The sequence below is a fragment of the Leucopleurus acutus genome (genome assembly GCF_964270905.1).
Source record: "Leucopleurus acutus genome assembly, chromosome: 17".
NCBI classification, from domain to species: domain Eukaryota; kingdom Metazoa; phylum Chordata; class Mammalia; order Artiodactyla; family Delphinidae; genus Leucopleurus; species Leucopleurus acutus.
The window spans coordinates 63,997,384-64,024,794 of NC_139159.1; the positions used below are offsets into that span (position 1 = coordinate 63,997,384).

The 27,411-nt window shown below is 42.5% G+C and overlaps 1 protein-coding gene across 1 annotated transcript in view; it reads right to left on the minus strand.

The window, feature by feature from the left end:
• Window positions 1-13,109: 13,109 nt before the first annotated feature.
• Window positions 13,110-27,411, minus strand: part of SAMD12 (sterile alpha motif domain containing 12) — a gene marked incomplete at its 5' end in the record, with an annotated part of 358,805 nt that continues 344,503 nt past the window's right edge. Inside the window, one exon of the mRNA XM_082858457.1 lies at window positions 13,110-13,163. Within this exon, the coding sequence (XP_082714583.1) occupies window positions 13,138-13,163 (26 nt within the window). The 3' untranslated portion in view covers window positions 13,110-13,137. The remainder of the gene's footprint in view (window positions 13,164-27,411) is intronic.

Here is a 27,411-nt window from a genome sequence, read left to right on the forward strand (position 1 = left end):
GGTACAACTATTTAATTTAGTGCCTCATGATATTAAATAGTCGGATTAACTGGACCTACAGCAAGTATGACGTAGTGACACGAGAGTTTTAGTGGAATTCGTTTCAAAACATTTGTGCTGGTTTGGCTTTTCAGCAGACTAGTTGCTTCTGTGCCAATCACAACTGAGACTTACAGGGCAAAGTCAAGAACCTGGCATTATTCAGCTCTCTGTAATGTGAACGTTCACTAGCTAAACAGAGGTCTCCTCAAACATGGCCTTGTAAGGATAGCATGTTTCTACTGGTGAAGGAAATGTAGTGGTGGAGGAATCATTCAGAGCCCCAGAGAGGCTTCCAGTTTCCTTTGAGTGAATTTAAGCAAGTGGAATCCTGACTACCCCAAGTGGGGGTCAGCACTCACTGAAGAGGCTACTGCTTCTAGAAAGAGAAGGGTGATGTGAGGTGAGAGTGGAATTATAATGAAAAAGACAAAGGTTCCAGTGTTCAAATATGAATTACTCCCCCTGCCCCCCCATTTCTCTTTAAATTTTCCACCTATAAACAGGGGCCTCTTGATGTGAAAGTGAACCTGGTTATGTACTTCAAAACCTCTGCAGCTGGTATGCAGGGAAACATTTCTGGTCTCCTCTCAAATGCATCAAACGGGAACTAGGTATAGGCATTGTCAAAAGCTGCAACAGAGTTAGCGGGTAGCTCTCAATGCAAACACATAAATGTAGTTGACTGTGTTAACAAAAACATACTGAAAATACATATAAAGAATTAGAATTGATCTAGGGAATCATATCATCAAGGACCAAGGTGGTACTCAATTCAAATCACATTATTGGAATTATGCTTGAATAGGGAGTCTATTCAGAGCTTCAAAAGGTGTCTTTATGATGTTTGTGCTATTTGAGAGGGAGGCCAGGCTGACCTCTGGGGAGATGGGAGAAGACCAGCGTCAGCTTGTGGAATGGAACAGGGGCAACCACCAAGGCGTTTAATGGCCAGTGATTTTTCTTCAAGGTTATGTCACAAAATCAGTTCCCCCACCCTGAGAGAAGTAATGATCTAAATATTAAGAGTCTCATTTTAGGATTTTCTTGGAGTAAAGCATTTGAGTACATTTTCAGAGGAAATGGGGGTCGGTGGTGGTGAATAGATATGACCACACAGAACAGGTGTGCTCTGGCATGTCAGCCCGGCTTAGAGTTCCACGTGTAGTAGCTGCGTGTGTGCTGACATGCCAGGGCCACGTGAAAGCGGCCTGTTTATTTCCTTTGATCCAGATGATTGAAATTTAAAAGGCTATAAACAGTGCAGAAGACAACCAGCAGGGTCTTCGGTGCCTTAAAGATTTCAGGTGTTAGTATCTCCTATGTTGGCTTAATTTAAGTCTCCTTGTTTATGTCAGACGGCTGTTTCTCCTTGTTTATGTCAGACACTGCACTTCAGGCAAAAAGGCCTGGGGTTAAGAGCCTTTCTAAGGCTCTGTAAATGTCTGAGGTTTGGAAAACAACAACAACAAAACAAGCAATGAAACCCCTGAACCACCGGCTCCCAAATATGAAAAGGATATTGTAGAATCAGAATTAATGTTTAAGTATCTGTAACAATGTCAGGCAGTCACCTGCAACTCAATGCAAGTCGTACGGTTCCCTTGAAATTTTATGAGGTGTATGTTGTTGGTGGCTTCGAGTGCTTGATATAACTGCGGAAGGAGGCTCTGAAGTAAGGATACTGGGAGCTCTGCAAGGTTTGAAGACAGCCCTACGTGGAATGGAAGCTTCAGATTTACAAGGCCTTCTATACCCCTTTTCTGCTGTGCTGTGGAAGTAATTTCTCAGTCAGTGCTGCCGACCAGGAGGTCTAAAACTAGCCCCACACTCAAAGGCACTTCTCCTCTATATTTGTCACGGGCCGATTTTCACTCTAAGAATGTTAGATCGTAGTGCTTGCCCCACTTTCCCAGAATCTTCCCTGCAGGGCCAAGATGATAGGCAGAAGAAAACCAGGATACCATCCTCCTAGCCATCCTCCCAAACGAGAATCTCCAGGGAAGGCTCTACTTTGTTCTTTTTGAGGGCTGGTGTAACCTCCCTGGGCACTTGGCTAATTTCCCCTCAAGCTTCCCACAGGTGGTTCGCCTTCAAAAGAAGGCTCCCTGTCTCCTTACTAGAGTTACGTCACCAGAGCAAAATAATGGAAACACAGCTCCCTGACCTTGAAGCTGGGCTGTGGAGCCAGGAATCATCCACACTGATAAAGCAGAATTCATAAGATAGTTCTCTGGCTACAGGATTAGATGTACATCTAAGGAGACCAAGGGGCAGGACCCACTTGTCTTTGAAACCGAGTCCCCAGCTGTGCCCTGAGCGGCTGCATCTCCTGGGCTGTCCTCCCTCCCGATCTCATGCCCCTTGTTTTGATTAGTGGCACTGACCGGCCACCCCCTGGAGATGAGAATCCCTGTCCCGGTGTTGTCTGGGCACCAAGCTTTCACCAAGATCAAACTTAAGAAGGAATTCTCAGTCAGTCCTGGGGAAAAAAGGTGATGACTATGTTTCGCTGTTTGAGTTCTTTATAGAATACTTGAAATCTGCACAAGGAACTATGTGAAAAGAAGAAAGAGGTTAAAAGAAAAAAGAATACGAAACAACGCAAGAAAGTAAAGTGGAAGGGGCTGTGGGAGAGGTCAATAAAAACAGCCTTTAAGGCAGAAAGGAACTGATGTCATTTTCAAAGGTTAGGTTTTCAAAAAGAGACTACGGCAGCTTTAGGTCTAGTTGTCAAGTAACAAAATTACTCTAAAGCACGTAGAGGAAAATGTCACAAAGAATGAAGCTGCTAATGCACTGGAAGAGGAGGTTTTGGGAAAACGAAAGTGCTAAGGGGGTCTTGAAAACTTTTCTTCATGAGACTTTTATTGTTCCTATCCAAAATCAGTTGTGTGACATTTGCAGACAAAGGAAGAATTTGCAAGTAACAAGGGGGTACATCCATTAGAGGTTTTAATCCTCCGTTTATATTCTCACGTCAGGTTGATCATTCCTTTTCCCCTTGAAGTTTAAAAATGAGGCAGAATTACCTCAGAATGAAGGACTATTAGCCTCTGGGCAACTGAGAAGTGACCCTGGAGGGGACCCGGGTTATTTCCCCGTAATCGGGAGGTGGAATCGACGCTGCGGTTACACACCTCACAGAGCCTGAGTAGGGAACTGAAGACGCCATTACCCACAAGAAAGCTGATAGGGTCTCCGTCCCCCTAGGTATGTCTGAAAACTACTCAAGTGATTTGATTTTTACCCTAGCAGAACCACCGATGCTCTGAGTATTGAAATTCACTTCTGGAGCTGGAACAAACTTATCCCCTTGGCAACCAAGAGAGTCTAATAATTATTCGTTTCTGTTCCTTCCCAAGACTGCCTTTCCTGTGCAAGTGAGGGGCCCAGCCTTTTAATAAAAAGATTCAGCACAGGTTCACGTAAAAGGAAAAAATAAATGCATCAACAGTTTACAGCCCTTAGACATCAAAGCATTTATCCCTTACCTCCCCATCTCCTGCTTCCTACTAAACAAAACTCACCACAGCCACCTCTGAGGTTCTGGGAGTAAAATGTCCTACACACATCTTGGCAAGAAGGTTCAGCACAGCAGGAAATAACCATGGGTCACTGGGGGTCAACACAGAACAAAGAATCCCAAGGCTGTGAAGGGAATTGTTTCTCCATTTTGCTGGTTTAGCTCATGACTGCTTAGATTTTATGCCACCACGTTTCCAAAACTATGCTTCCAGATGATTTCAAACAGAGGTCGACAGTTTGGAAAACAGTAGTTCATATGCAAATATGTGGTACGTGCCAGGAATTAAGGCATTTTTAGAGAAGCCATCTTCAATGGGGCTCTTTCATTGTCTCCATCTTTGCCCTTTCCTATCTCCATCTTTACCCATCATCTTAAAATAATTGTCCAGCACACTTTTGACTCAAAAAAAAAAAAAAAAAAGCTAGGACATTCTACTTATTTAATGGTTTGTAACATATTTTGCAAAAGCCAAAGTCAGTAAGGATGAACCACCACCATTTCATGAACATCTGTCTGCACCACAAAGCACGTCCAGTTTTCCAAGGGTGTTAACAGTTGTTCTCAGAATGTCCCTGGCTAAACGAACTCATTCCCAGATAATATCTCAGCACCTGGCAGTAGTTCTTTCGAATTCATCAGGCCTGATTTTGTGTCCCTGGGACTAGTTATAGAATTGGGGCTTCAGAGAATCCAGCATGATGATGAATTGCTGTTTCTGCATAAAGGACGGGAATATAGGTGACCAGGGTGGATATCAAGCAACTGTAAGTTGCTTTGGGTAGCTCCTACCAGCTAAATCTGGGTGCTGGGAGGGTCGGCTGTACATGATGGGCGCAAATACATGGCCTGACGCTGTCCACTACCTCTTTCTCTGCTGTCCACTTCCTCAGGCAAGGGAACTGTGCACGTCCATTTCCCCACGTTGCTCTGGCAGGGGATGAATGCTGTCTGAGTTCAGTTTTCATTGTGGAGAAGGTCGGGTGGGGGAAGTGCTTGGGAGGAGGAGGTATCATAAGGGCAGGGAGAGTCTGCCTTGTACACTGTTGTTGCCCCAGCTCAATGCCTGGCACATAGCACATGCTCAATAAACACTTGCTGAGTAAAGAAGGGAAGAAATGAAAGATTGGAGGGAGCTCTGGAATTGGAATTGAACCTCAGGAGATGGGCAGTGGAGACTGAGGTGTCCAGGGGTGTTGGCAGCCAGGGTTTGACTTCCTAATTCTGGATTTGTAAAGAATTACGGTCTGCTGGGGGCCTGATGGTGCCTATGCCGACCCATCAGAGAGCCAGATTTGGTGGCGACTGGAGCTTCTCTGAGTTCCCTCTTGGAAGCCCCCTTCTTTGGCACTACAGCCCGCAGGCTTGTGGTGTGTCATCCTGCTGGGTGACGCACCCGAATCACATTGGGATCGCTCTTTCCTTCCCTGTCAAGTTAAATCTCAGGTGGGGTAGTTTTCTAATGGGCTGTGCATTTCCTGATACTCCCAGGGGAGGCAAGATGTGGGGAGAACAGACAATGAGTGTGTGTCTGGTGACCCTCTAAAATGCCAAGCTTGCTTGGGCTGGCAGGCTCCCCGGGTTGTTACATGTATTTCAAGAAAAGTCTCCGATGTCTGCTGGTCTCAGGCTGGGACTGTGGGCACACAGAACATACTTGGCTGAGTTTCTGATTCAGTCAACTTTACATTTCCAGGAAAAAAATAACGCTAAAGCATGATGTAGGGTCAATCAATATGGACATTTCTCTAATTCCTAAAGACAAGCAATAACTGGGTTGACTGGTTTCCCAGGACTGTGCTTTGCTGTAAAACATAGTACAAAAAAATTAGTTATGGGTATAATCCCAGAAAGGATTAAAAAGGACTAGTAGGTTCTCTTCTGAGGAAGAAACCTAGTGCGGGGTTGGAAACTCTCGCTTCTCTAGACATGCAGGGGGTCACTTGCTGTTTTTTTCTCTTCAAAGAATTGTGATCAGAACTTGACCTAGAGAGGTTTCCAAAGTGTTAAAGGCAGACCGCACCCTGGGAAACTGCATTCTGCTGTCTTTACCATCAATGCACCTATGCTAAGATTAAAATATGGCCACACCCCCATTCTGGTTTTTTGGAAAGAACTGTTCTATAGAATGAGAGATTACATACATTGGCCAAGTAGAAGCCTCCTGTGTTTGAGTGTATGTGCTCGTGGTAAGTTGTGCCCAGGTAAGAGGAAACTAGAGCTAAATGACCACCATTCCCCAGGCCCACCTTTACTTCCCTTTGCTGCTGTAAGAAATCCAGTTGTTCAGTAAAGTGTCAAGAGGTTAAGTCTAACAGTGCTGTGGCCATATTTACCAATCTACCACAAACGACGGAGTATATGCTAGGAGTGGAGCCTCGTCTTGGACAGTCTGAGCCAGAAATAGGACAAGATTTATAAGAAAGAAGAAAAGACTTGTGTTCTCACATGTACTGAACGTGCTGATTCGTTTCGGCATAGGGGGTTCTCACGTAAAGTGCTTAAGAGTTGGACAGAATACCTTTAGATGTCATAACTAACACAATCGAGACATGTTTACATTCCTACCCGGGCATAATATTGTGAACACTTCCACTGAGATTGCAGAACTGCTGTAATTTTTTTTCTAACGCATCATGCTGTCTGCACACATAATAAAATAATCCAGTAGTTGCCATGCTAAAACGGGACTTCTAGTGAAGGGCACAGACAGCTCCCCTGAGGGAGCTTGAGTTATGCACAGTGATGAAAACTGGAAGCAGTTTTCCAGCTAATGGTCTGCCAATGACCACTTGGAACAAGCTGGCCCTGTATATTATGCACCTCATTTAAAAATCCACAGCAAACTAAGATGTTCCAAAGCCCATGATCTTGACTGAATGGGTGGTTTTTCAGTTAATCTGGTTAATCTGTCAATGCTCCAAGGATATCTTCTGGCAGTGCCATGAGTTAGTCTTTCTGTGAGGAACAGGCCATGTTCATATCGACTGGCAGGACAGCAGCTTGGAAGGCTAACCGCGTTTATGGAGAACCCTCAGTTGAGGCTGCAAGAGGAAAAAGAAGAAAACATGATGAGCTATTTCTGCATATTTCCACATACTGGTATGTAGCAATAATCCGATTCAAACAAACCTTAACATCCTTAGGTCAAAGAGAAGGCGCTACTGGAGGTAACGGTGACTCAACTTCAAGATGAACTTATGGTGGCTTGTATTCTTGGAACGTCCTTCCTTTTTTTTTTTTTTTTTTTTTTTTTTGCAGAGCGTGGAAGATATCCATCTCAGGGATAGGAGAAGTTGCACGAAAGGATGGGGAAAACTGGATCCCTGGAACTGGCATTCAGCCCTATGACGGGGCTGTGGTTTGGGAAACCATGTCATACATTATGGGGTTTTGTGCATTTACTTGATCTGGAACAAGATCAGACTGGGAATGGTGTGGAATCATTTTGGGGTGAGGGTATAGTGGGGGGTTTCATTCTTCATTAAGAAGCTTTCCCAGGATAAAACCTAGAAAAACATATTGGAAGCAGTATGGGTGGAGGTCCTGAGTTTGCTAGTTGAAAAGTCAGGTTGGCTGAGCAGCTTAGTGACTAGGTAGAGAAAGTCATTAAAATCTGAGCAGATTGAACTACTTGAATGGCAACCCTGCTTCTGACCTTGGGAATACTGGTACAGATATATTTGTCTAATTTTTCCAACTTTATTTTCTAATTTCCTTTTATTTTATCTCAGTATTCCCTACAGATCCTTATACACAGGTCCTCATTAATTAGTTAATAAAAGAGCACAATTGGATATTTTGCTCAGAAAGACTATCAAGATGAGCTTTATTTAAGACACAGAACTATTGGGCAATGGAGAGTAAGCAAGAGTTCTTTTTTTTTTTTTTTTTTGCGGTACGCGGGCCTCTCACTGTTGTGGCCTCTCCCATTGCAGAGCACAGGCTCCGGATGCACAGGCTCAGCGGCCATGGCTCACGGGCCCAGGCGCTCCGCGGCATGTGGGATCCTCCCAGACCGGGGCACGAACCCATGCCCCCTGCATCGGCAGGCGGACTCTCAACCACTGCGCCACCAGGGAAGCCCAGCAAGAGTTCTTGATGTTAAAAAACAAAAAACTTAAGAGGGAAGACATATGGGAGCATATGTATATGTATAACTGATTCACTTTGTTATAAAGCAGAAACTAACACACCATTGTAAAGCAATTATACCCCAATAAAGATGTTAAAAAAAAAAAACTTATCTAGGTTTTAAAACTGGCTTTTTAAAACACGAGAGAATGCACAATTTACAAGCAAATGTTTCATTAAACTTACTATTTTTGAGACAATACAAAAACCAAAGTAAGGTGCTATTTAAGTGCATTCAATATACAATAATATACACTACTGATGAGGTTGTAATGAAAGTAGAATACTAATATATTGCTGATAGCATTGTAAACTGGAAAAATAATGTCTATTTATTTAAAAACTATTAAAAATTCACATTCATTGACTCAGTGTTCCCATTCTTGGAGTGCATCCTAAAGAAATATTCTAAAAAAATGAAAGAAGCTATATGCACAAATACGCAACCCAGAGGTTATTTATAATAGTGGAAAAATTAGAAGACAACCAGTTTCCTAGTGTTGAAAACTTAGGTTAAGTAAATTATGGTGCATTAACCAGATGGATGATTACATGGCCATTAAAGTAATAATTATGATGATTATGTAGCAACATGGTGAACAGTTATGATATAGTACAATACAAAACTTACACATATGTATAGAAAAGAAATGTAAGGGAAAGGTGAAGGCTTTAGGATTTTTATTATTGTTGTCATAATGTTTTACACAAGAACAACAAAAGTTAGGGTCACAGGGTGCAGCTTTGACCCATAAGCATTGACTAACTAAAGCATCCACAGTTATTTCCATTCACTAATACTACTAAGAAAATAAATATTTATAATTTCGTGAAGAAATAACAGTCCAGTATTATTAAAGGGGCTTAGAAACTGACACAAGTAAAAATCTTTTATCCAAGCCGACCTGTAAAAGCGAAGTACAGCTGGAATAACAGATTTCTAGGAATCTGATACCGTATACTATTACCCAGACTTTGCTGAAATCAGCTCTGGAAAATGTGTGAAAAGAATTATTAAGAATAACCTAAATTTAAAAAGTAAAATTGAAAAGTGAATAATGATAATAAAGAGCAAACACAAATTAATTACTCTACTTTGGATCCTGAGTCAGGAGTGGATAACGAGCTTTATCACAGCTGCTATTTCTCCAAATAACCAAGTCTTCCACATGAGCCTCTAAGGCTGATGGAAAGCAGATGTGTCTAACTTTAGCATACAATAAGATTTATAGCCATGGACATGAGCTGAGCCTATTAGACCTTAAAGGTCTTTCACCTGTGGCCCCCCAGTACGGTTCTTGGGATAGGTAGAATATCCCCATTTTGTGGATGAGGAAATTGAGGCCCAGGAGTATTATTTGCCCAAGGTCACACTGCTAGTGAAGGTCAAATCTGTACTCAGACCTAGGTCTGTCCCATTCTAGTGACACATAGGAGTGACAGGGATAAATATATCAAGTATTCAGAGTATTTCTCATTCTCCTATCTTCTAACTAGGATTCCGTGGTTATCCACAAGCCCAATCAGCACAACAAAGGGCCCTAGTGGGCAGGGAAAAAAACTGGTTGCTAAATTAATTTCTATTAGAAAGATGGAGATATTAGAAAGAACAGAGATACTCCTACAAGACTTGAATACACGCAGAAGCAGAGGCCACAGAGAGACAACCTGGGGGTTTGTAGAGTGACATAGGAGATTTGGGGTGATGGCTGCCACATGTGTGGGCCCTTAGGAAGAGGGATGGCCAAAGAGAAGAGTGCGGATGGCATACTACTACCTTGACCCATCTTTCCACGGAATCAGTATTCATTGTTCTTTGATGCTTTTGCAGTTACTTACGTTTCCTTTGAATGTGTCACCAGGTTGCGTTGGGCTTTATGTGGGAGCAAGAGGCCCCTGTTTACTAGGTTGTATGTGCAGGGATGTGCCTAGTATAAGGCTTGGACCATTGTCTTTCTGTCACGTGTACAGTGATGGCTCTGCCGTTATCGCTTGCCTAGAGATTTTTGTTATGTGTAACAAGAATCAAACCTTCAGGTGTGTAAAAGCTACATGAGGTCAAATGTAAAATGGCGGTGGGTATGAGATGGCTGTGGCTCTCTATAGTTTTGTTCTGTTTTTAGAATCGAGGTCTAGTTGATTTACAATACTGTGTTAATTTCAGGTGTACAGCACAGTGATTCTGTTTTTTTTTTTTTTTTTTTTGCAGATTATATTCCATTATGGGTTACTACAAAATATTGAGTATAATACCCTGGCTCTATATAGTAAATCCTCATTGCTTACTTATTTTATGTACAGTAGTTTGTGTCTGTTAATTCCATACTCCTGACTTGTCCCTTTCCCCCCACTTCTCTACCCTCCAGTAACCATAAATTTGTTTCCTACGTCTGTGAATCTGTTTGTTTTGTATATACACTCATTTGTATTATTTCTTAGATTTCACATATAAGTGATATCATATAGTATTTGTCTTTGTCTTATTTCACTAAACATTATATTCTCTGGGTCCATCCATGTTGCTGCAAATGGCAATATTTCATTCTTTTTTATGGCTGAGTAATATTACATTGTACATATATACCACATCTTCTTAAACCAACTGTCTGTTGACAGGTACTTGGGTTGCTTCCAAGTCTTGGCTATTATAAATAGTGCTGCTGTGAACATTGGGGTGTATGTATCTTTTTGAATTAGAGTTTTCATTTTTTCTGGATATATATATACCCAGGAGTGGGATTGCTGGATCATATGGTAGACCTCTTTTAATTTTTTTTAAAGGAACCTCCATGTTCTTTTCCATAGTGGCTGCACCAATTTACATTTCCACCCACAGAGTAAGAGGGTTCCCTTTTCTCCACACCCTCTCCAGCATTTAGTATTTATAGATATTTTGATGATAGCCATTCTGACAAATGTGATACTTCATTGTAGTTTTGCATTTCTCCAATAATTAGCAATGTTGAGCATCTTTTCATGTGCCTGTTGGCCATCTGTATGAATTCTTTAGAGAAATGTTTATTTAGTCCTTCTATCCATTTTTTGATTGGGTTTTTTTTTTGATATTGAGTTGTATGAGCTGTTTGTATATTTTGGATATTAACCCCTGTTGGTTGCATCATTTGCAAATATTTTCTGCCATTCCGTAGATTGTCTTTTGGTTTTGTTGATGGTTTCCTTTGCTGTGCAAAAGCTTTTAAGTTTGACAAGCTCCCATTTGTTTATTTCTGCTTTTATTTCTTTTGCTTGGGAGACTGATCTAAGAAAATATTGCTAGGATTTATGTCAAAGAATCTTTCACCTATGTTCTCTTCTAGGAGTTTTATGGTGTCATGTCTTACATTTAGGTCTTTAACTCAGTTTGAGTTTATTTTTGTATATGGTGTGAGGGAATGTTCTAATTTCATTTTTTTACACGTAGCTGTCCAGCTTTCCCAACACCACTTGTTAAAGAGACTCTCTTTTCTCCATTGTATATTCTTGCCTCCTCTGTTGAAGATTAATTGACTGTATGAGCATGGGTTTATTTCTGGGCTCTCTATTCTGTTCTGTTGATCTATGTTTTTGTGTCAATGCCATGATGCTTTGATTACTATAGCTCTGTAGTATACAGCAAGCCTGTATACTGAAGCCTGAAAGGGTTATACTTCCAGCTTTGCTCTTTTTTGTCAGGATTGCTTTAGCAATTCTAGGTCTTTTGTGGTTCCATATAAATTTTAGGATTATTTGTTCTAGTTCTGTGAAAAATGGGGTGTTTTGATAGAATTTGCATTAAATTTGTAGATTGCTTTGGGTAGTATGGCCGTTTTAACAATATTAATTCTTCTAATCCAAGAGCATGGATATCTTTCCACTTCTTTGTATCATCTACGATTTCCTTCAACAATATTTTATAGTTTTCACCATATAGGTCTTTTGCCTCCTTGGTTAAGTTTATTCCTAGGTATTTTATTCTTTTTGATGTGATTTTAAATGGGATTAGTTTTTACTTTCTCTGGTATTTCATTATTAGTGTAGAGAAATGCAGCATTTTTGTATATTAATCTAGTAACCCAATACCTTGCTGAAATCACTTATTAGTTCTAATAGTTTTTGTGTAGAGACTTTAGGGTTCTCTGTTTAGAGTATCAAGTCATCTGCAAATAGTGAGAGTTTAACCTCTTCCCTTACAATCTGGATACCTTTTCTTTCTTTCCTTCTTTCCTTCCCCCCTTCTTCCTTTCCTTCCTTCCTTCTTTCTTTCTTGTCTGACTGCTTTGCCTATGATTTCCAACATTATGTTAAATAGAAGTGGCAAGAGTGGGCATTCTTGTCTTGCTGCTGAATTTGGCAGGAAGTCTTTCAGGTGTTCACTGTTAGGTGTTATGTTGGCCATGGGTCTGTTGTAAATGGTAGATGGCTCTGGCCCTTTAAAGAGGGAAAAGTGTGATCTTTGAGATAGCACAATTTTTGGGTTCCATCCTCTGGGCTTCACCATCCCAGACTCCCTCTACCTCCTCATATGTACTAGGTTATTTGCAGTCTTTGCTCAACCTTTCCCCCTGCCTAGGATGCCTTCTTTGTACATCCTGGAACACTAGTGAACACCTTACTCCTCTGGTTTTCAAGATTACTTCAAGCATCACATTCTTTATGAAGCCTTCTCTCTCTCAAAACAGCTGACAGCTTACCCTTGGATGCCAGCAAGGCATCATAAATGTTTACCACCAAACCCACCATGAACACTTTATTTTAATGTATCCATCTCTCCTCCTAAATTTTTTGAGGGTGGTACCATGTCTTGTGGTTGTATGTCTTCCTAATGCAAAGTGCAGTGCCATGTATACAGAAAGTGTTTAGTAAAGAGTTGTGAAATAATGAAGAAAGCAGTGATGCTGAAGAAGGAGAGATTTTTCTCTTTTTCAGGGCTTAATTTAAGACCCAACTTTAGTTGAGATTTAATCCTGTAGTCAGGTCTGCATATAGAGAGAGGACTGCTCCTGTTTCTTTCTCTGCATCTGAGGACTACTCAAGGGACGTGTGCATCCTGGAACTGGCCGTGTATGGATTTTCAGCTAACAGTAAAAAAAAAAAAAAAAAGCTCTTTCTCAAATCTTTGTTCAACATGACTAGTTTAGGCATTCTGGGAACCAATCACCTCTTTAGTCTAACAGCATCAGGGTCCAGGATGAGTAGCGCAACATTAGGGTCCAGTGATTAAAGATTGTGGGTTCTGGAATCAGGTGGATCTGGTTGATATCCCAGGCTCACCACTTACCAGCTACATGTTGTTGAAAACATGAATTTCTTCAGACCTCAACATCTCCACCTTTAAAATGGCGATAATAATCCCCACCTCACTTGGTTGCTGTAAAGACGAAATAGGCTCAGAGAAAAAATACTTTGCATGGTGTTTGGCAGGTAGTCAATATCCGCTAAGTGATGGCTTCTTATTTTTATTACTGCCCAGACGCCCCAAAATTCCCTAGAGAAACTAGAGATACAAAGAGGTCAATGTACTAATGCCACAGCTGGGGGCCAGGAAGCAGAAACAACACAGTCCGGAGGCCAAGCCTTTGCCCCCTCCAGCGATGGATAACACTCCTCTAGCCTGCCAAGGCCACAGCCAAGGCACGCTGGCTTCCACTCTCACCCAGATTAGTGCAGACGCCAACAGGCAGTTCCGTGATAAGAAGAGTTCACACCAGACACTGCAAAGGCAGGAAGAAGCTGGCCCGGGAGGCAAAGGCCAGCTTGGTAGAGGATTCAAGAACAGACCTGGGACTGAGCGTGTCCAGTGCCACCTCCCCTCACTCCAGTCGCAAGGGTGTGTTTGGGAAAGAAGAAAAGATAGTGTGTGAAGGCAGCCCCGCCCCTCAGGGGTTAAGAGAAGAAAGAAGACCTCATCTCTTAAGAGGGTTGTTTAGTGTCTTCCATTCCAACAGAAGGGCCTTATCTTCTGTCTGAAAGTGTCTTTCACGTGACTTGTGGTTGAGGACTTCAGGGTAGGCCTGAATGCACTGTGACAATTCATAGCAGGGGTGAGATGCACATTCCAAAGGAGTGAGACCCACAGCCACCTCCACATAACAGTCAACGAGAAGCAGAACTAACATTTACTGAGCAGCTACGATGGCCAACTAAGGTTCTACAGGCACTCACTCACAGTCCTGACTGCCATCTTTGAGGCCTCAATTGCATTATCCTCATAACACACCTGGAAAACATGAGGCTAAGTTCATTAAGTTGTCACAGCCATCCTGCTGGAATGCCCAGAGCTGAGACTGGAACACAGATCTGTTCTCACCACAGTGCTTTCCTGACTCAATACGAAACATGTGTTAGAAAGTAAGCTCCTAAACTCCAACAGGAATGTGGCAGACAAAGCAAGTAGCTGTGTTTGTATAAAAGAATGCTCATCAGACGTGAACCTATATACAAAGTGCCCTAAGTAAGAAGTGTGACCAGAAAGCTAGTACATTTCTATCTAACAGTCTAAAAGCTGTTCTATGTCTAGAGCAGTGGTTCTCAACTGGGTGCAATTTTGCCCCCATCTGGCAATGTCAGGAGACATTTCTGGTTGTCACAGCTCGGGGGTACTACTACTGGCATCTAGTGAGTAGAGGCCGGGGACCCTGTTAACATCCTGGAATGCATAGGACGGACCCGCACTTCAAAGAATTCACCAGCTCAAATGTCAATAATGCTGAGGTTGGTTTAGAGGGTAGAGGTCCTTGCTTATCTTCCATTCCTGGTTGTGAGCCAAATATATCACTCCCAAAATAGGCCAAGATAAAGACCAACTTAAGTGTGCCTCTTGTGTATACAGGAAATAAGGCTAATTTCAAACCTCACTCCCCTCTTCTTTTCATCATTTGCTCATTTTATTTGATTTTATATTCAATGTAATCAAAACCTCTAATACTAAATCATTTCTAACTTTTAGAACCCTCACAGGCATACCATTATACGAATCAAGATGGGATGATTTAAACAGGTATGCTCGATTAATTAATCAGTATGTTTGGAAGAAGTTAGGAGACAAAAGAAGGACAAAGGAGGATTTATGTGGCGATAAAACTCAACTCTGCTAACCAGCCCTTTGGTGGGAGAAGTCACAGTGTTCTCAGTTGCACTGGTTTCATTTCTGCCACTACCGGCCCTCTTGACAGTTTGGCGGAGGCAGGGGAAGGGCGTGGGTGATGCTTTGAATGTGACTAAGAAATCAACGCTACCCCTGACTGCATGAAGATGGAAGTCAGAATCTCAGGCAAGATGGGTATCAGGGTGGCAGAGGACTTGGGTTAAGGGCAATAAAACAGATGACGCATACAAACTAGTCTGTAACGTCTCATAACCCCTAGTAAACTGGAAACCACAATGACTCTGTGATGGCTGATTTTACGTGTCAATGTGACTGGGCCATGGAGTGGCCAGACAGTTGACTGAACATTATTCTGGGTGTGTCGGGGAGGGTGTTTCTGGATGAGATGAACATTTGGATCAGTAGACTGAGTAAAGCAGACTGTCCTCCCTAATGTGGGTGGGCCCCATCTAGTCAGTTGAAGGCCTGAGTAGAATAAAGGCTGAGTAAGGGAGAATTCACTCTCTATGCCTGTCTTTGAGTTGGGACATCAGTCTTCTCCGGCCTTTGGACTCGGATTTGGACTTCAACTGGAATTTATTCTATTAGCTCTCCTGGGCCTCCAGATTGCTGACTACAGATCTTCGGCCTTCTCAGCCTCCAAAGCTGTGTGAGCCATTCCTTACAATTATCTATCTATCTATCTATCTATCTATCTATCTATCTATCTATCATCTATCTATCATCTCTCCTTAGATAGATAGACCTATAGATAGACCTATAGATACATCTCCTATTGGAGACCAATATCTCCTATTGGTTCTGCTTCTCTGCATAACCAACTAACTCAGTCTATAGACCACAATGGCCATAACAATAAGCTCTACTACTAACCAAGTACTGTGAGCTGAGCATCATGCTCAGAGCCTGTCCATTTTGCAGCAACCCAAGGACGTAGATCCCGTGGCCTCACTCTACAGGTGAAGAAAGTCAGGCTCGGGGAGATAAAGGACCTCAGACAGGCTGCAGCCTTCAGGCCAGGCTGTGACCCTCAATCTGGTTATGACATGTCAGGGGCCTGTTGATTCCACAAGTGCTAAGAAGACACAGGAGGTCCCAAGGCCCCATGGGAAGATTTTCAGGCAATCATTTATAACCAGGTTGGGTAGGAAGGCTTTGGCCTCCATCTCCCACCCTCTTGGCCCTGTATTTTATTGTTTCAATGAGAATGTAATGGGCTTCTGACACTCTAAGTGGAGTCTTTCTGGAGCTGGCTTTGCTGTCCTGATCGGCTCGGGTGGCTGCCTCTCTCTAGGGGATTTGTGGGTTCGTGAGATGAGTGAAACTGGACACACACACACACACACACACACACACACACACACACACACACACACCACACTGAGAGACAGAGAAAGAATGCACTTGTGTGCAAGCTGCCCCTCTCCTTTCCTCAGCCCTAGGGGGAAAAAAAACCCCACGGACACTGTATTCGTCCCCTTCCTGTTCTACTACAAATAAAACTGCTAGTCTACAGTCTACACTATGAGGCTCAAAAACCTCTCAGAAATCGACTCTGGTTCCTGTGGGTTGAGTCTCTGGATTCCAGAGTTTTAAGAACCCGGCCATTTCGGTCTGAGGTTCTCAGAACTGACCGCATCAGACTCATCTCAAGGAGTTTAAAATTCTTATTTTGCCCAGCCTCTCTCCATTTCCACTGATTCAGAGTGTCCAGGGGGAGGTCTAGAAATCTCTGTGTTTAACAAGTGGCTCGGTGATTCTCACGAAGCCAGCTTGGCACAAATACGTGGGCACACCTACATCTTTTCCCCAGGACTTAAATAGTAGTTATCTGTCCTTCAGACAGAGAAAAGTGTGCAGACTGCAGGGGAAATTTGCTTTATCGTCTTGTTCACTTCATGAAATAAAATACCAAGAGTCCTGGATATGATATAGTGCAGTGGTCCAAATATTGGGTTTTAGAGTGAGGCTGACAGGAGTGGCAAGACCCGAGCAAGCCATCCAACCCATTCAAAGCCCTGGGGCCATCATCCCAATAGTGTTTAGTTTCTATAGGCTGATTCATGCATCAATTAATCAAAGAGGTAAGCAATATTTATTCCATTGAGCATTTACTAAGATGCTCCCCATTGCCTTGGGGGCTGCAAGGCTTGGAGAGTTTCATGTCTGTCTCATTGTACTTATCATACTGTTTTAGAATCACCTGATGGTGTGTCTGAGTCTAGAGGAACGCTCCTCCAACTTTTCTGTGCTTGGAAATTCCCTGCAGAGCATGGTAAAGCCCAGATTTGGAGCTCCATTCTTTCCAATGGAAAGAATCTGATTCAGTAGGTCTGGAGTGGGTTTGTAAATTTGCATTTCTTTTTTTTTTAAGAATGCTTTATAATGTTTTTTATTGAGGTGAAATTAACATTAAATTAAACATTTTACTTTAGTTTTTGAATTTTATTTTTTTTATACAGTGGGTTCTTATTAGTTACCTATTTTATACACATTAGTGTATATATGTCAATCCCAATCTCCCAATTCATTCCCCCCCGCTCCACCGCTTTCCCCCTTTGGTGTCCGTACGTTTGTTCTCTCCATGTGTGTCTGCCTTGCAAACCGGTTCATCTGTACCATGTAAATTTGCATTTCTAACAAGCTTGCAGGGGACGCCCATGTCGCTAGTCTGAGGACCACTCTTTAAGCATCACTGCTCCTAACCCCAAGCTTCTTCAGGCAAAGAGTATGGCTTATTCTTCTCTTTCTGTACTTGTGTGGTAAAATGCCTGGAATAGCAAAGGGGTTCTTGAAATCTTTGTTGAATGAATGAGTGAATGTATGACAAACCTACATGCATGAGGTTAGCAGTTTATCTTAAAGTAAGGGCAGAATTTCTTTGGGGGCCATAGTACTGTTCTCGAACGAGAATGGATTTAGGAATTTCGGTGTATGCAAGCATCTGAACTCTATAAATTCTCTGTGATAATTCAAGACACCTATTGACCTCAGTCTCAGAGCATGATTTCCCCCAGGAAAATGGCAAAACCTCACCCAGCTTTAGGGTCAACTTGAACTAGAAGCCTGCTGACAACAGTGGCTGCCACCTTGCACCACATGAATATGAGATGATGCATTTCTGGGAGAAAGTATTGCAGGCCAGATGCTCTCAGCAGGGATGCGTTTGTATAGCCTATTAGTCAGAGGTAACCCCAGTGATTCCATTCTCTGCACTAGACAGAGGCAAGCTTCTCAAGTTATTAAATTCTAATAGCCACTCTAAAGGCTCACAGAGCCTTCCAGAAGAAAACTCTGTCCACTGGCACAAATGACAATGAATGTCATGAGAGGGCATGAAAACCTTGAAGTTTAATTCAAGTTGCCGCTGAAACTCCCCTCCATGTCCACAGTGTCAGACCGGCTGGCAGATCGTATTCTGAGGAATGGTTTCCTAATTCCTCTCACTGCTTCTGTATCCCACCTGACTCAACTACAAAGCACGGCACCTTTCGTGTTTGTCGACTGAATGAATAAATCAAGTTCCTTTTCCTTTTTCATTTTAAAGCTCACCTATACCCCACTTTGTCTTTCTATTTAATCTTACTTTCATCTCAAGGGCCTCTCTATTGACCAATCCAATAGCTTCTCCACTAGAAAAATGTTCTCTAAGATTCACTTCTTTAGAAAAAGTATGTTCAAAAAAATTCTCCAGATCCTGCAGCTTTTCCAAGAAAAAGAGAAAAGCCCACTTTTTAAGGCACATACAAGATATACTTAGGTTTCTCCTTTTGCATGCGGAGTCTCAAGGGGCTAACGTGCCTCTTTCTGAAGTAAAGCTACACAAGCTCCATAAATATGAACAAATAATGCCAGGGATAATGATGGATTTCACCACACAGAGTCTTAAGAGGGGAAGGGTATTTTAGAATAGTGCTTCTCAAATTTTAATGTGCCTAGGAGTCACTTGGGTATCTTGCTAAAATGTAAATCACGCAGGCCTCACAAGCTCTCAGGTGATAACAGTGCTGCTGGCCTGTGCACCCCACTTTGAGGAGCAAGGCTGTAGAGTTCCTTCCTCTAGAGCAGCGCCGTCCAATGAGCTTTCTGCAATGATGGAAATGTTCTAGATCTGCTTTGTCCAATATGACAGCCATGAGCCACATGTGGCTATTTTGAGCACTTGACACGTGGCTAGTGTCTCCAGAAAATTAATTTTAAATTTTATTTAATTTTAATTCATTTAAGTTTAAATGGTCGCATCTATGTCGTGGCTACCATACTAGACAGCTGCTTTGTAGCATTGGAAACTGAGACTGAAAGAGTTAGTTAAAAGAGTTTCAGAAAGAAGAAACCTGAAAAGCAAGGCAAAGCCACAATCCTCAAACCCATACTGTAAATTTATTCTGATTCCCACCCTCCTCCCTTTCAGCTCTCTGTAGGGAGGGTTCAAGGCTTCCCCTCTGTTCTCCATCATGTTCCCAGAATCTCTCTCTAAACAAAATAGTTAATTAGGAAAGGCTTTATAAATGTTCTAAAGTGCAGAAGATTATCTCGTTTACATAAACTCTTCTAAGTTGGCAAAAACAAGCAAGACGTCTTAGGAGAAATAGTTCTTCTGTTATGGGCCCTTTCTCCCTGGGGTATGTCTAGCAGAATTCTGAAGACAGGCTCCGAGGTTATTTCTTTGCTGTGTTTTGGCCTTTTGGCCTGGAACACAGGAACAAATGCAAACAGTCCCAGGCATTCTAGAAAAGTTGAAAAGGAAGGAGAGCTCAGTTCAAGTTGAGTTCCCTCAAATGAGAAAATGCTGAGGGTGGGGAAAGGGTAGGATTTCATTTTGTCTGAACTGGATTTGTCAGCTCTCAGCATGTTACAATCTGCATTAGAGTTAACGAGGTTTGAGGATCTTCCCTGGGCTGGTGAGTCCTAATTTCCATTGAGGAAGAAGTTACGAGGCTTGGATATCTTAATGATAACAGATAAGTTCCCTGTGCTGGCAGAGCTACAAAGCATGTCGCTATGAAACTGTATGGATTGGGCTATTTCTTTTGTGTATACAGTTTCCCCTTAAAGAATCCACTTGGCGTGAGTTGCAAACCTGCTTGGGGACCCTTGTGATTAATTGCTTGAACTGGCTAGTGGCCATCAGCAGAATCTCGCAATTTACCAAGTTCTACACAGAATTATGAAACTGAGGGTTTAATGGGATTTCAGGTAATAGAGCCCAGATGTCCAAGACTATGATGTTTGAAATCATATGGCTCACAAGGCTCTAGGGCTTAAATCTTATTTATTTCTTGCTTAGTGAATTTCCCTCTTTCCATCTTTATGTCATCTTGGACCAGTCACATGCTAAAGTCCTCATCTTGACATACTGCATCTAGAGAAGACATTCATGTACCCACACCTGTAGCCAGTAGCCTGGAGACACGTGTGAGCCCCACTTTCCTGTCCAGGATCTTGGGATTACGTTTTAGCCAAGTATACAGTAATTAACAGCCCTAGCTCCACCTTGCCGCTATGCTAGAGCTTAGCTTCCAAATTGCTTTCACGCATACAATTGTATTTTATTCTATCAGGATCCAGGAGAAATGGGCTGGGACAGGTGTTATTATCTCCATTTGGATGAGGAAACTAAGGTACACAGAAGAGAAGGGATAATAATAGTTAACATTTGTGGAACCCTTACGTGCCAAGAAGTACTGTTCCCATGGGGTTTCTGTGCATCATTTCCTTTAAACCTTATAACACCTTTGAGGTTGATATGATTATCAACTCTACTTTGCAACCCAGAAAACTAAGGCACACAGCGATTGGGTCACACTGCTGAGAACTGATGGAGCCAGGACGAAAGCTGGTACTCTGGCTCAGTTATGATGTGCTACCTCCTCCCAAGGAAGTATCGTTAGCATCACAGATGAGACCTGGAGTCTGTTGGTGCTAATGGAGCATTCATTTAACATCGTTTGCAAGACAGAAGACAAATCCCAGGCACATTTTTCTAACAAGAAGCGCCCTATATCCTTCTTCCCTGTTCTCCTCCAGAGCAATGCCACCTCTTGAGTGTTCTGAGGTGAGAAGGGGGGTTCTGTTTAACGGCACCCATTCGAGAAGAACACTTGGCCTAATATTTCCCGCCCTTTGCCATCACACTTCAGCACATCCTTGCAGACTTATCCACCCTGCATTCCAGTCACAGTAACTGATGGAATTTGTCCTATCCTGCCTTTCCTTTCCTTTGTTTATGTGGTCCCTACTTCCTTCCTCATCCTCCTGCCTCTATTCTCCCTTTCTCACCAGGCCAGCCACAGGCCACTTCAACAAGGCTTTATATATTCCCATAAAGCATCTCTCTCCCTGTTCAGAACCTCTGCAAGACTTTGTTGCATGAATGAACAAATGAAATGAACATCATTTTTTGATCACTGTACCAGGCATGTGCAAAATACCAGGGATATAAAGATGAACGGCCCTTGTCATTGCCCTCAGGAAGCTTCCGGTCTACGGAGAGATCTGTACACAGGAAAACCACTATCACATAACGTCCTGCATGACATTACAGAAGGAAGGGTGCTCATCACTGTTTCCAGATATGGCTGGGAATCCTGCCCAAGCCTCACCCGCCCTCCTGGTTAGGGAAACTTCATGTGCGAAGGGCTTGTATTTTATGCATCTTTGTTTAGCCCCAAGCACTCAGCACTCTCTAAACTAAGCAACCATATGATGCCTAATGAAGACCTGTCAGAGAAGTGATGGAGTCTCTCTCACTACGGTAGGAGGGGTCTAGAAACCTTCTCTCCTTCTGCCTTTTCAGTGGAAATGCAGAAGGGGGAAGCAGGCCCTTGCTGCCCCCCATGGCGGTCCCACAATGGTGCTGGCCCAGACAGGATGGGGGCAGAGGAAGCTCCCGGTGTGTCCTTAGGGTCAGTAAGCAGCAGTGGCCCAAGCCATAGCTCTCGTCTGTAAGGGGCCAAGGAATGTTTAACGTACTGCCTTAAAACTATCGTTTGGGCAAGTCTTCCTAAAACCTACTTCTGTCTTCAAGAGTTGGGAAATTGTTCTTCTTTAAAAATCACTATTTCAGAGCAGTCATTCTGATTACTTATTATGTGACCTCTTATAAAACTCTTTGCACAAATAAGCTTTTTTGTTAGTTACTCTTCTCAAAAGGACTGTGAGGGAATCCCGGGCAGGGGCCCAGCCCCTTGAAAATCTCTCTAGAAAGCTGGGGTTTGGTTTGGGGGTACTGCAGCAACACTGCATTCATATTTGTAACGTTTATCGGAGACAGGGTGGGTGGAATGGCTGTTATCACACAACATTTCATATCTTTCCAGAACCACCAACCTGTGCTGCCCTACAATTTTAAGGAATCGCTATGGGATAATGAAAATAAGTGATTTTTCTACTCGCTAGTTTTAAGACTGGTCAAGTTATTTAACCTCTCTGAGCCACAGCTTTCTCATATGTAAAAGGAGGGAATTCATGTGTGGTTTACAGATGTTTTTGTGAGAACTACTATATTTCATTGAATCCAAAATGCAATTTTTTTAAAGTACCACTGAGAAAGGAAAAAAAAAAACACTGCTCATGGAACTATGAGACAATGCTTTTTTGGACAGTCCCGCACAAGGCATGATATTAGCCTTTAGTTTCTTTGAGATTTCTTTCATTGGCTCTGAAGAACCTGGCAATTTCTCTTTCGGTACAAGCTTCGTGTATGATGGGCAATCCTTTTGCATACATCCTAGTAATAAAATTAACACACCTTCATCTTCCTGTGGTATCTTCCTATAGGTAGTATAAATCTCATGATTCACTGCTGCTTTTAAAAATATATGGAATTGAGGTCATTCTTCCAATGTCAAACATTTGCCTCGCTAATGGTGCTCTATTTCCGTGACTGAGCATTAGGGATAAATTTTTGCTTCAATGCCAAATTATACTGTAATATTTTTGAAGACATTTTAAAATAGCAATTAAACTCAACAGGTGAAGTACTCATAGTATATATAACTTGAGTGAAGTGATGAAAATACGAACAGTCACAGCCAAATTCATGCACCCAGGACTGCCAGATGACTTACCGTGATTACAATGGAAAATGTTCAATTCAGAAATGTTAAAATATAAAAAAAACAGTACATCTCAGAAGCAGTGAAATACAGTAAATGAAAGAACATATATTAGGGGTCTTGTGCCTACTAGATGTGTAACAAATCTCAAGTACCTGTCCATTTAATAATGGAGAATGGTGAATCTCAAAAGAGTGCAGGGAAGTTGAACCCCATATGGTTGCAAAGAGATAAAATACTGGATTGAAATCTGACTCTTTTTGGATAAAATTTACATTTCAGAAACTACAAAACCATGAACGATCTCCATAGAAATCAAAGTACTTTTCCATGAACAATGTGAGACATGGCTGCAAATTCTTGTCACGGCCCCTCTTCCTACCTCCCGTTGGGGTCTTTTTTCCTACTCCTTTGAATCTGGGCCAGGTCTGTGACTGCTTTGTCTAATAGCATACAGCAGAAATGGCACTGGACCAGTTCCGGGCCTAATCTTTAGGAGAATTGGGAACTTCTGCTTCTTCCTCCTTAGAACTCAGTTGCCATGCTATGACTAGGCCAAGGAGCTACGTGGAGAGGCCCACGCGGAGGAGAACTGAGGCTCCCAGCTGAAACTCAGCTGAGCGACCAGCCAAGTGCCTTGGCTAACTTGCTAGCCATTTGAGTGTGCCATCTTGGACGTGGACCTCAGCCCCAGCTGATAGCATGTGGGGAGAAAGGACGAGCTCCCTGCTGAGTCTTGCCCAAATTGCAAAATCATAGCCAAGTAACGACTGTTGTTGCTTTGGGCCTCTAAAATATGGGGCAGTGTTTTATGCAGCAAGAGATCATCAAACTTCACTACCTTGTTAATTTTCACAGATGCTCTGAGCAAGATCTATTCAAGAACTTTAAAGAGGCAGGACGTGGAAGTGAATCTAGATCTTCTGACTCTTGGACTGAGGCCCTTGCATAATTATTCTATACACTGCGGTTATCAGGGCTCCGCAGGGCTTGTAGGGCTCTGACTGTCTTACTCGTTAGTTCTCATCTGACTATATGATGAGAGGGGTATAGGGCTTAAAATTCAATTCAACGTCTTTATTCTCGAAATTTGTAGATCATAAATGAAATTTTTTTTGGCGGTACTAGGCCCCTCAGTGCTGCGGCCTCTCCCGCCGCGGGGCACAGGCTCCGGACGCGCAGGCCCAGCGGCCACGGCTCACGGGCCCAGCCGCTCCGCGGCATGTGGGATCTTCCCGGACCGAGGCACGAACCCGTGTCCCCTGCATCGGCAGGCAGACTCTCAACCACTGCGCCACCAGGGAGGCCCCCATAAATGAAATTTTTAAGACAGTCCTTTCCCTTCACTCTCAAGGAGTTTTTTCCATCACTGGAAATCCTTAAAAGAGTTGAATTCTGGTGGGTTCAGGAAAAACATAGAGAAGAATTAAAAAGCACTCAAGAGGGGGGGAGTTTCAGTATCTCCCCCCCTCCCCACACAATCTAAAACCTTACTTGGAATTTGAGAGTGGAGCTCGTGAATTAGATACAAATGTGCTTGCGATATTCCCAAGCCTTTTTAGATATCCGGTGGTGGCCTCAAGGAGTAATATCCTAGTGGAAACAAGCAAGAGTCATGGGGACTCATTCATCTCAGTCACGGATTATTCAGAATGGAATCCCAAGATGACACAGATTACCCTGTTGACAGACTAACACACACGGAGTAGAATCAGTCAGTCCTTGTGCCAGAAAGGCTTCACGTTGAGATAGAAGTCTGGCTGACCACAATGTTACTTTAAACACCAACCAAGTATATTTCACACTGCTGTTCACTTTCTACGCTAGGACATCAAGATCTTTTGTCTTAACATCTAGCAGCCTGTGTGCCGAGGCTGGCTATGGTGTCTGCAACATGTTAGACATGTTAGAACTCATGGTAAGAGTGTGTGCCCTTAGTAGAGACATCTGTGTCTCAAGAGGCGACGCTGTCAAGCATTTCATCTTGCGGTGCAATGTTCAGCTAAAGAGGCTTGAGGAGACAGATCTTCTTTGTCTCAGGGAAACTCCAAATATCACTGAAGCAGGAAGCTTTTAATAGACATACATGAAGGATGCTACTACCACAGGATGTTAGAAATATGCTACTACCATATGGATGTTAGAAACTTGGTGTTTATTTTGGAAATCAAGAAGGGGAAGGAAAGTAAACTTAGGGTTGAATTCAATATAAATTGCTGGTGTTTATCTTTGCTTTAAAGCTATAGCACTCATGAAATTGTGATCCTTCCCCATGACTTGCTGGTTGACGACAAAGCTACCATTTCTTAATGAAATCAGTTGTGTAGGAGACAGGGCCTCACAGCATACGAACAGAATAAATTAGAGAAGTGTAGAAAGTGCAGTGGAACAATGGCTGGAGATGGAGGTGGAGGTTTGATAGGAACACCACTCAGGTGAGAGGTCAAACAAGAGGTCTGGCTGTTACTGCAGTTGTTAGACATAAGGAGAACTTATCTGAAGCACTAAAAATACCTGAATAAGAATGATCAAGCTAGAGAAGTATTACTGCTCTACACATGAAAACTCTTTCTGTTATTTTTTATATAAACCAAGTTATAGTCAAATTCCTGTATTTCAAAAGTTAGCATTTGGCAAGTTCAATAATCTAGAGCAGGTGTTGGAAAGCTAGAGCAGCCGCCCATAAGGCAAATCCAGCCCACTACCTGTTTTTATAAATCAAGTTTCATTGGAACATGGCTGTACGCATTCGTTTATGTATTGTCCACGGCTGCTTTTAAATTACAGTGGAAGAGCTGAGCTGTTGCTACAGAGATCGTATAACTCACCAAACCTAAAATATTCACTATGGTTCTTCACACAAAAAAGTCTGCTGACTCCTGACATAGAATACCAAAATAAATTTAGTATTAGTGAAAAGGCTTTAAGGAGATTATATACGGCAAGGAAAATAGCTGTTACCAAGTGGCCTCTACTGCATGGATATACATGAAATACCCTTTCATCCTCACTCAGACAAGTTCTATGAAGTAAGCAGGATAGAAAGCAGTGAGGACCCACAGATGGTACCATTTAGTAGGAGCTGGTAGAGGGCCGAAGAAACAAAAAGTACTGAATTGCAGCAGTTGGGGGCCATTTAGCATAGGGACACATGTACCGTAGCTTAATAAACTTATTAAGTGAGACATTTAAGACATTTAAGAAATTAAGACATTTAAGAAACATTTAAGACATTTAAGAAGACATTTAAGACATCTATTTAATGCTTAAAGGAGGAAGTTTCAATAATCTCCCCAAATTTTAAGTACTGGAGCTTATTCTGAATGTTTCTTGATAAATGCAAAATCAGCCATGTATGAATGTGGTGTGAGACTTCAGGAAACCAGTGATATGAGATTCTGTGCATAACGAGTAGTATGTGTAACTATTCCTTCACTGTCTACACCCCCTACATCAGTTTTTCCTTTCCAGGGCCTGTGCTCAGCATTCATCTCTTAGACCCTTGCGGTAGTTTTATTCTTCTGCTCTAACCTGTTCCAAATGCCCTTACCGCATGAGTCTCCCCTGCAGAACTACCTGCCTTGTTCATCAGCACACACCAAAGGAACATCCACTATGGGCAAGAGATTGCGCTAGATTCTGAAGGGGACTCAGAGCTGGGTAAGACAGTTTTTGCCTACAAAGCGCTTCAAATATTAGGGAGGAAGGACAATATACTTGTACAGTTGACCCTTGACCAACATGGGTTTGAACTCATATGTGGATTTTTTCAATAAATAATACAGTGAGCCCTCCACATCCACAGGTCCCTCATCTAAGGATATGGAGGGCCAACTATGCAACTTGAGCATCTGAGGATTTTGGTATCCGTGGCAGGTCCTGGAACTAACCCCCCACAGATACCAAGGGACGGCTATGGAAAAATAAGAGTATAAGATATTAGTTGATGCAAAAAAAAAAAAAAAAAAAGTGATTGCTGTTGCATAAATTGGTCCTGAGAGGGTGGAATTTGAACCAGGCCTTGAAAGAAAGGAGAAAAGAGGGGAAAGGGCATTGTAGGATGTTAACAATGCCCAACTGCATTCAAAGACTCTCTGGGGCTCCACTTTCCTCGCAATGTAAGTTCCAGGGTAGGAGGCTGTATCCGGGGTTCTCTGTAATCACTACACATCCCATCCGTGCCTTCCACAACATCCCTCACAAATAAACTCTCCTCTGATTTTTGGGTGTGCTGTTCTAATACCTAGAAAAGCTTTCTGTCCCCTCATGCTTATCTGAACTCTATTTATGAGTTGAGGTCCAGCTTCTCCATGGGGCCTCACCATGGGGCTCTATTCCGTGGGGCTTGGTCACACATGGTTCTACTGTTCAGGACTAGCATACAGTTCACACCAAACACAGCTCACGGCCCATGTTCTACAAGACCAAAGTTGGTCTCTCTTCAACAGCACAAGTGTACCAATTACAGGCTTGGGTGTCAAATTGCTATAGAGGGTGCCTAAGCGCTTATCCTCAAGTTACTGACTTATTCCACTGTACATCAGTAACACACAATTCACAGCCTGGCCCTG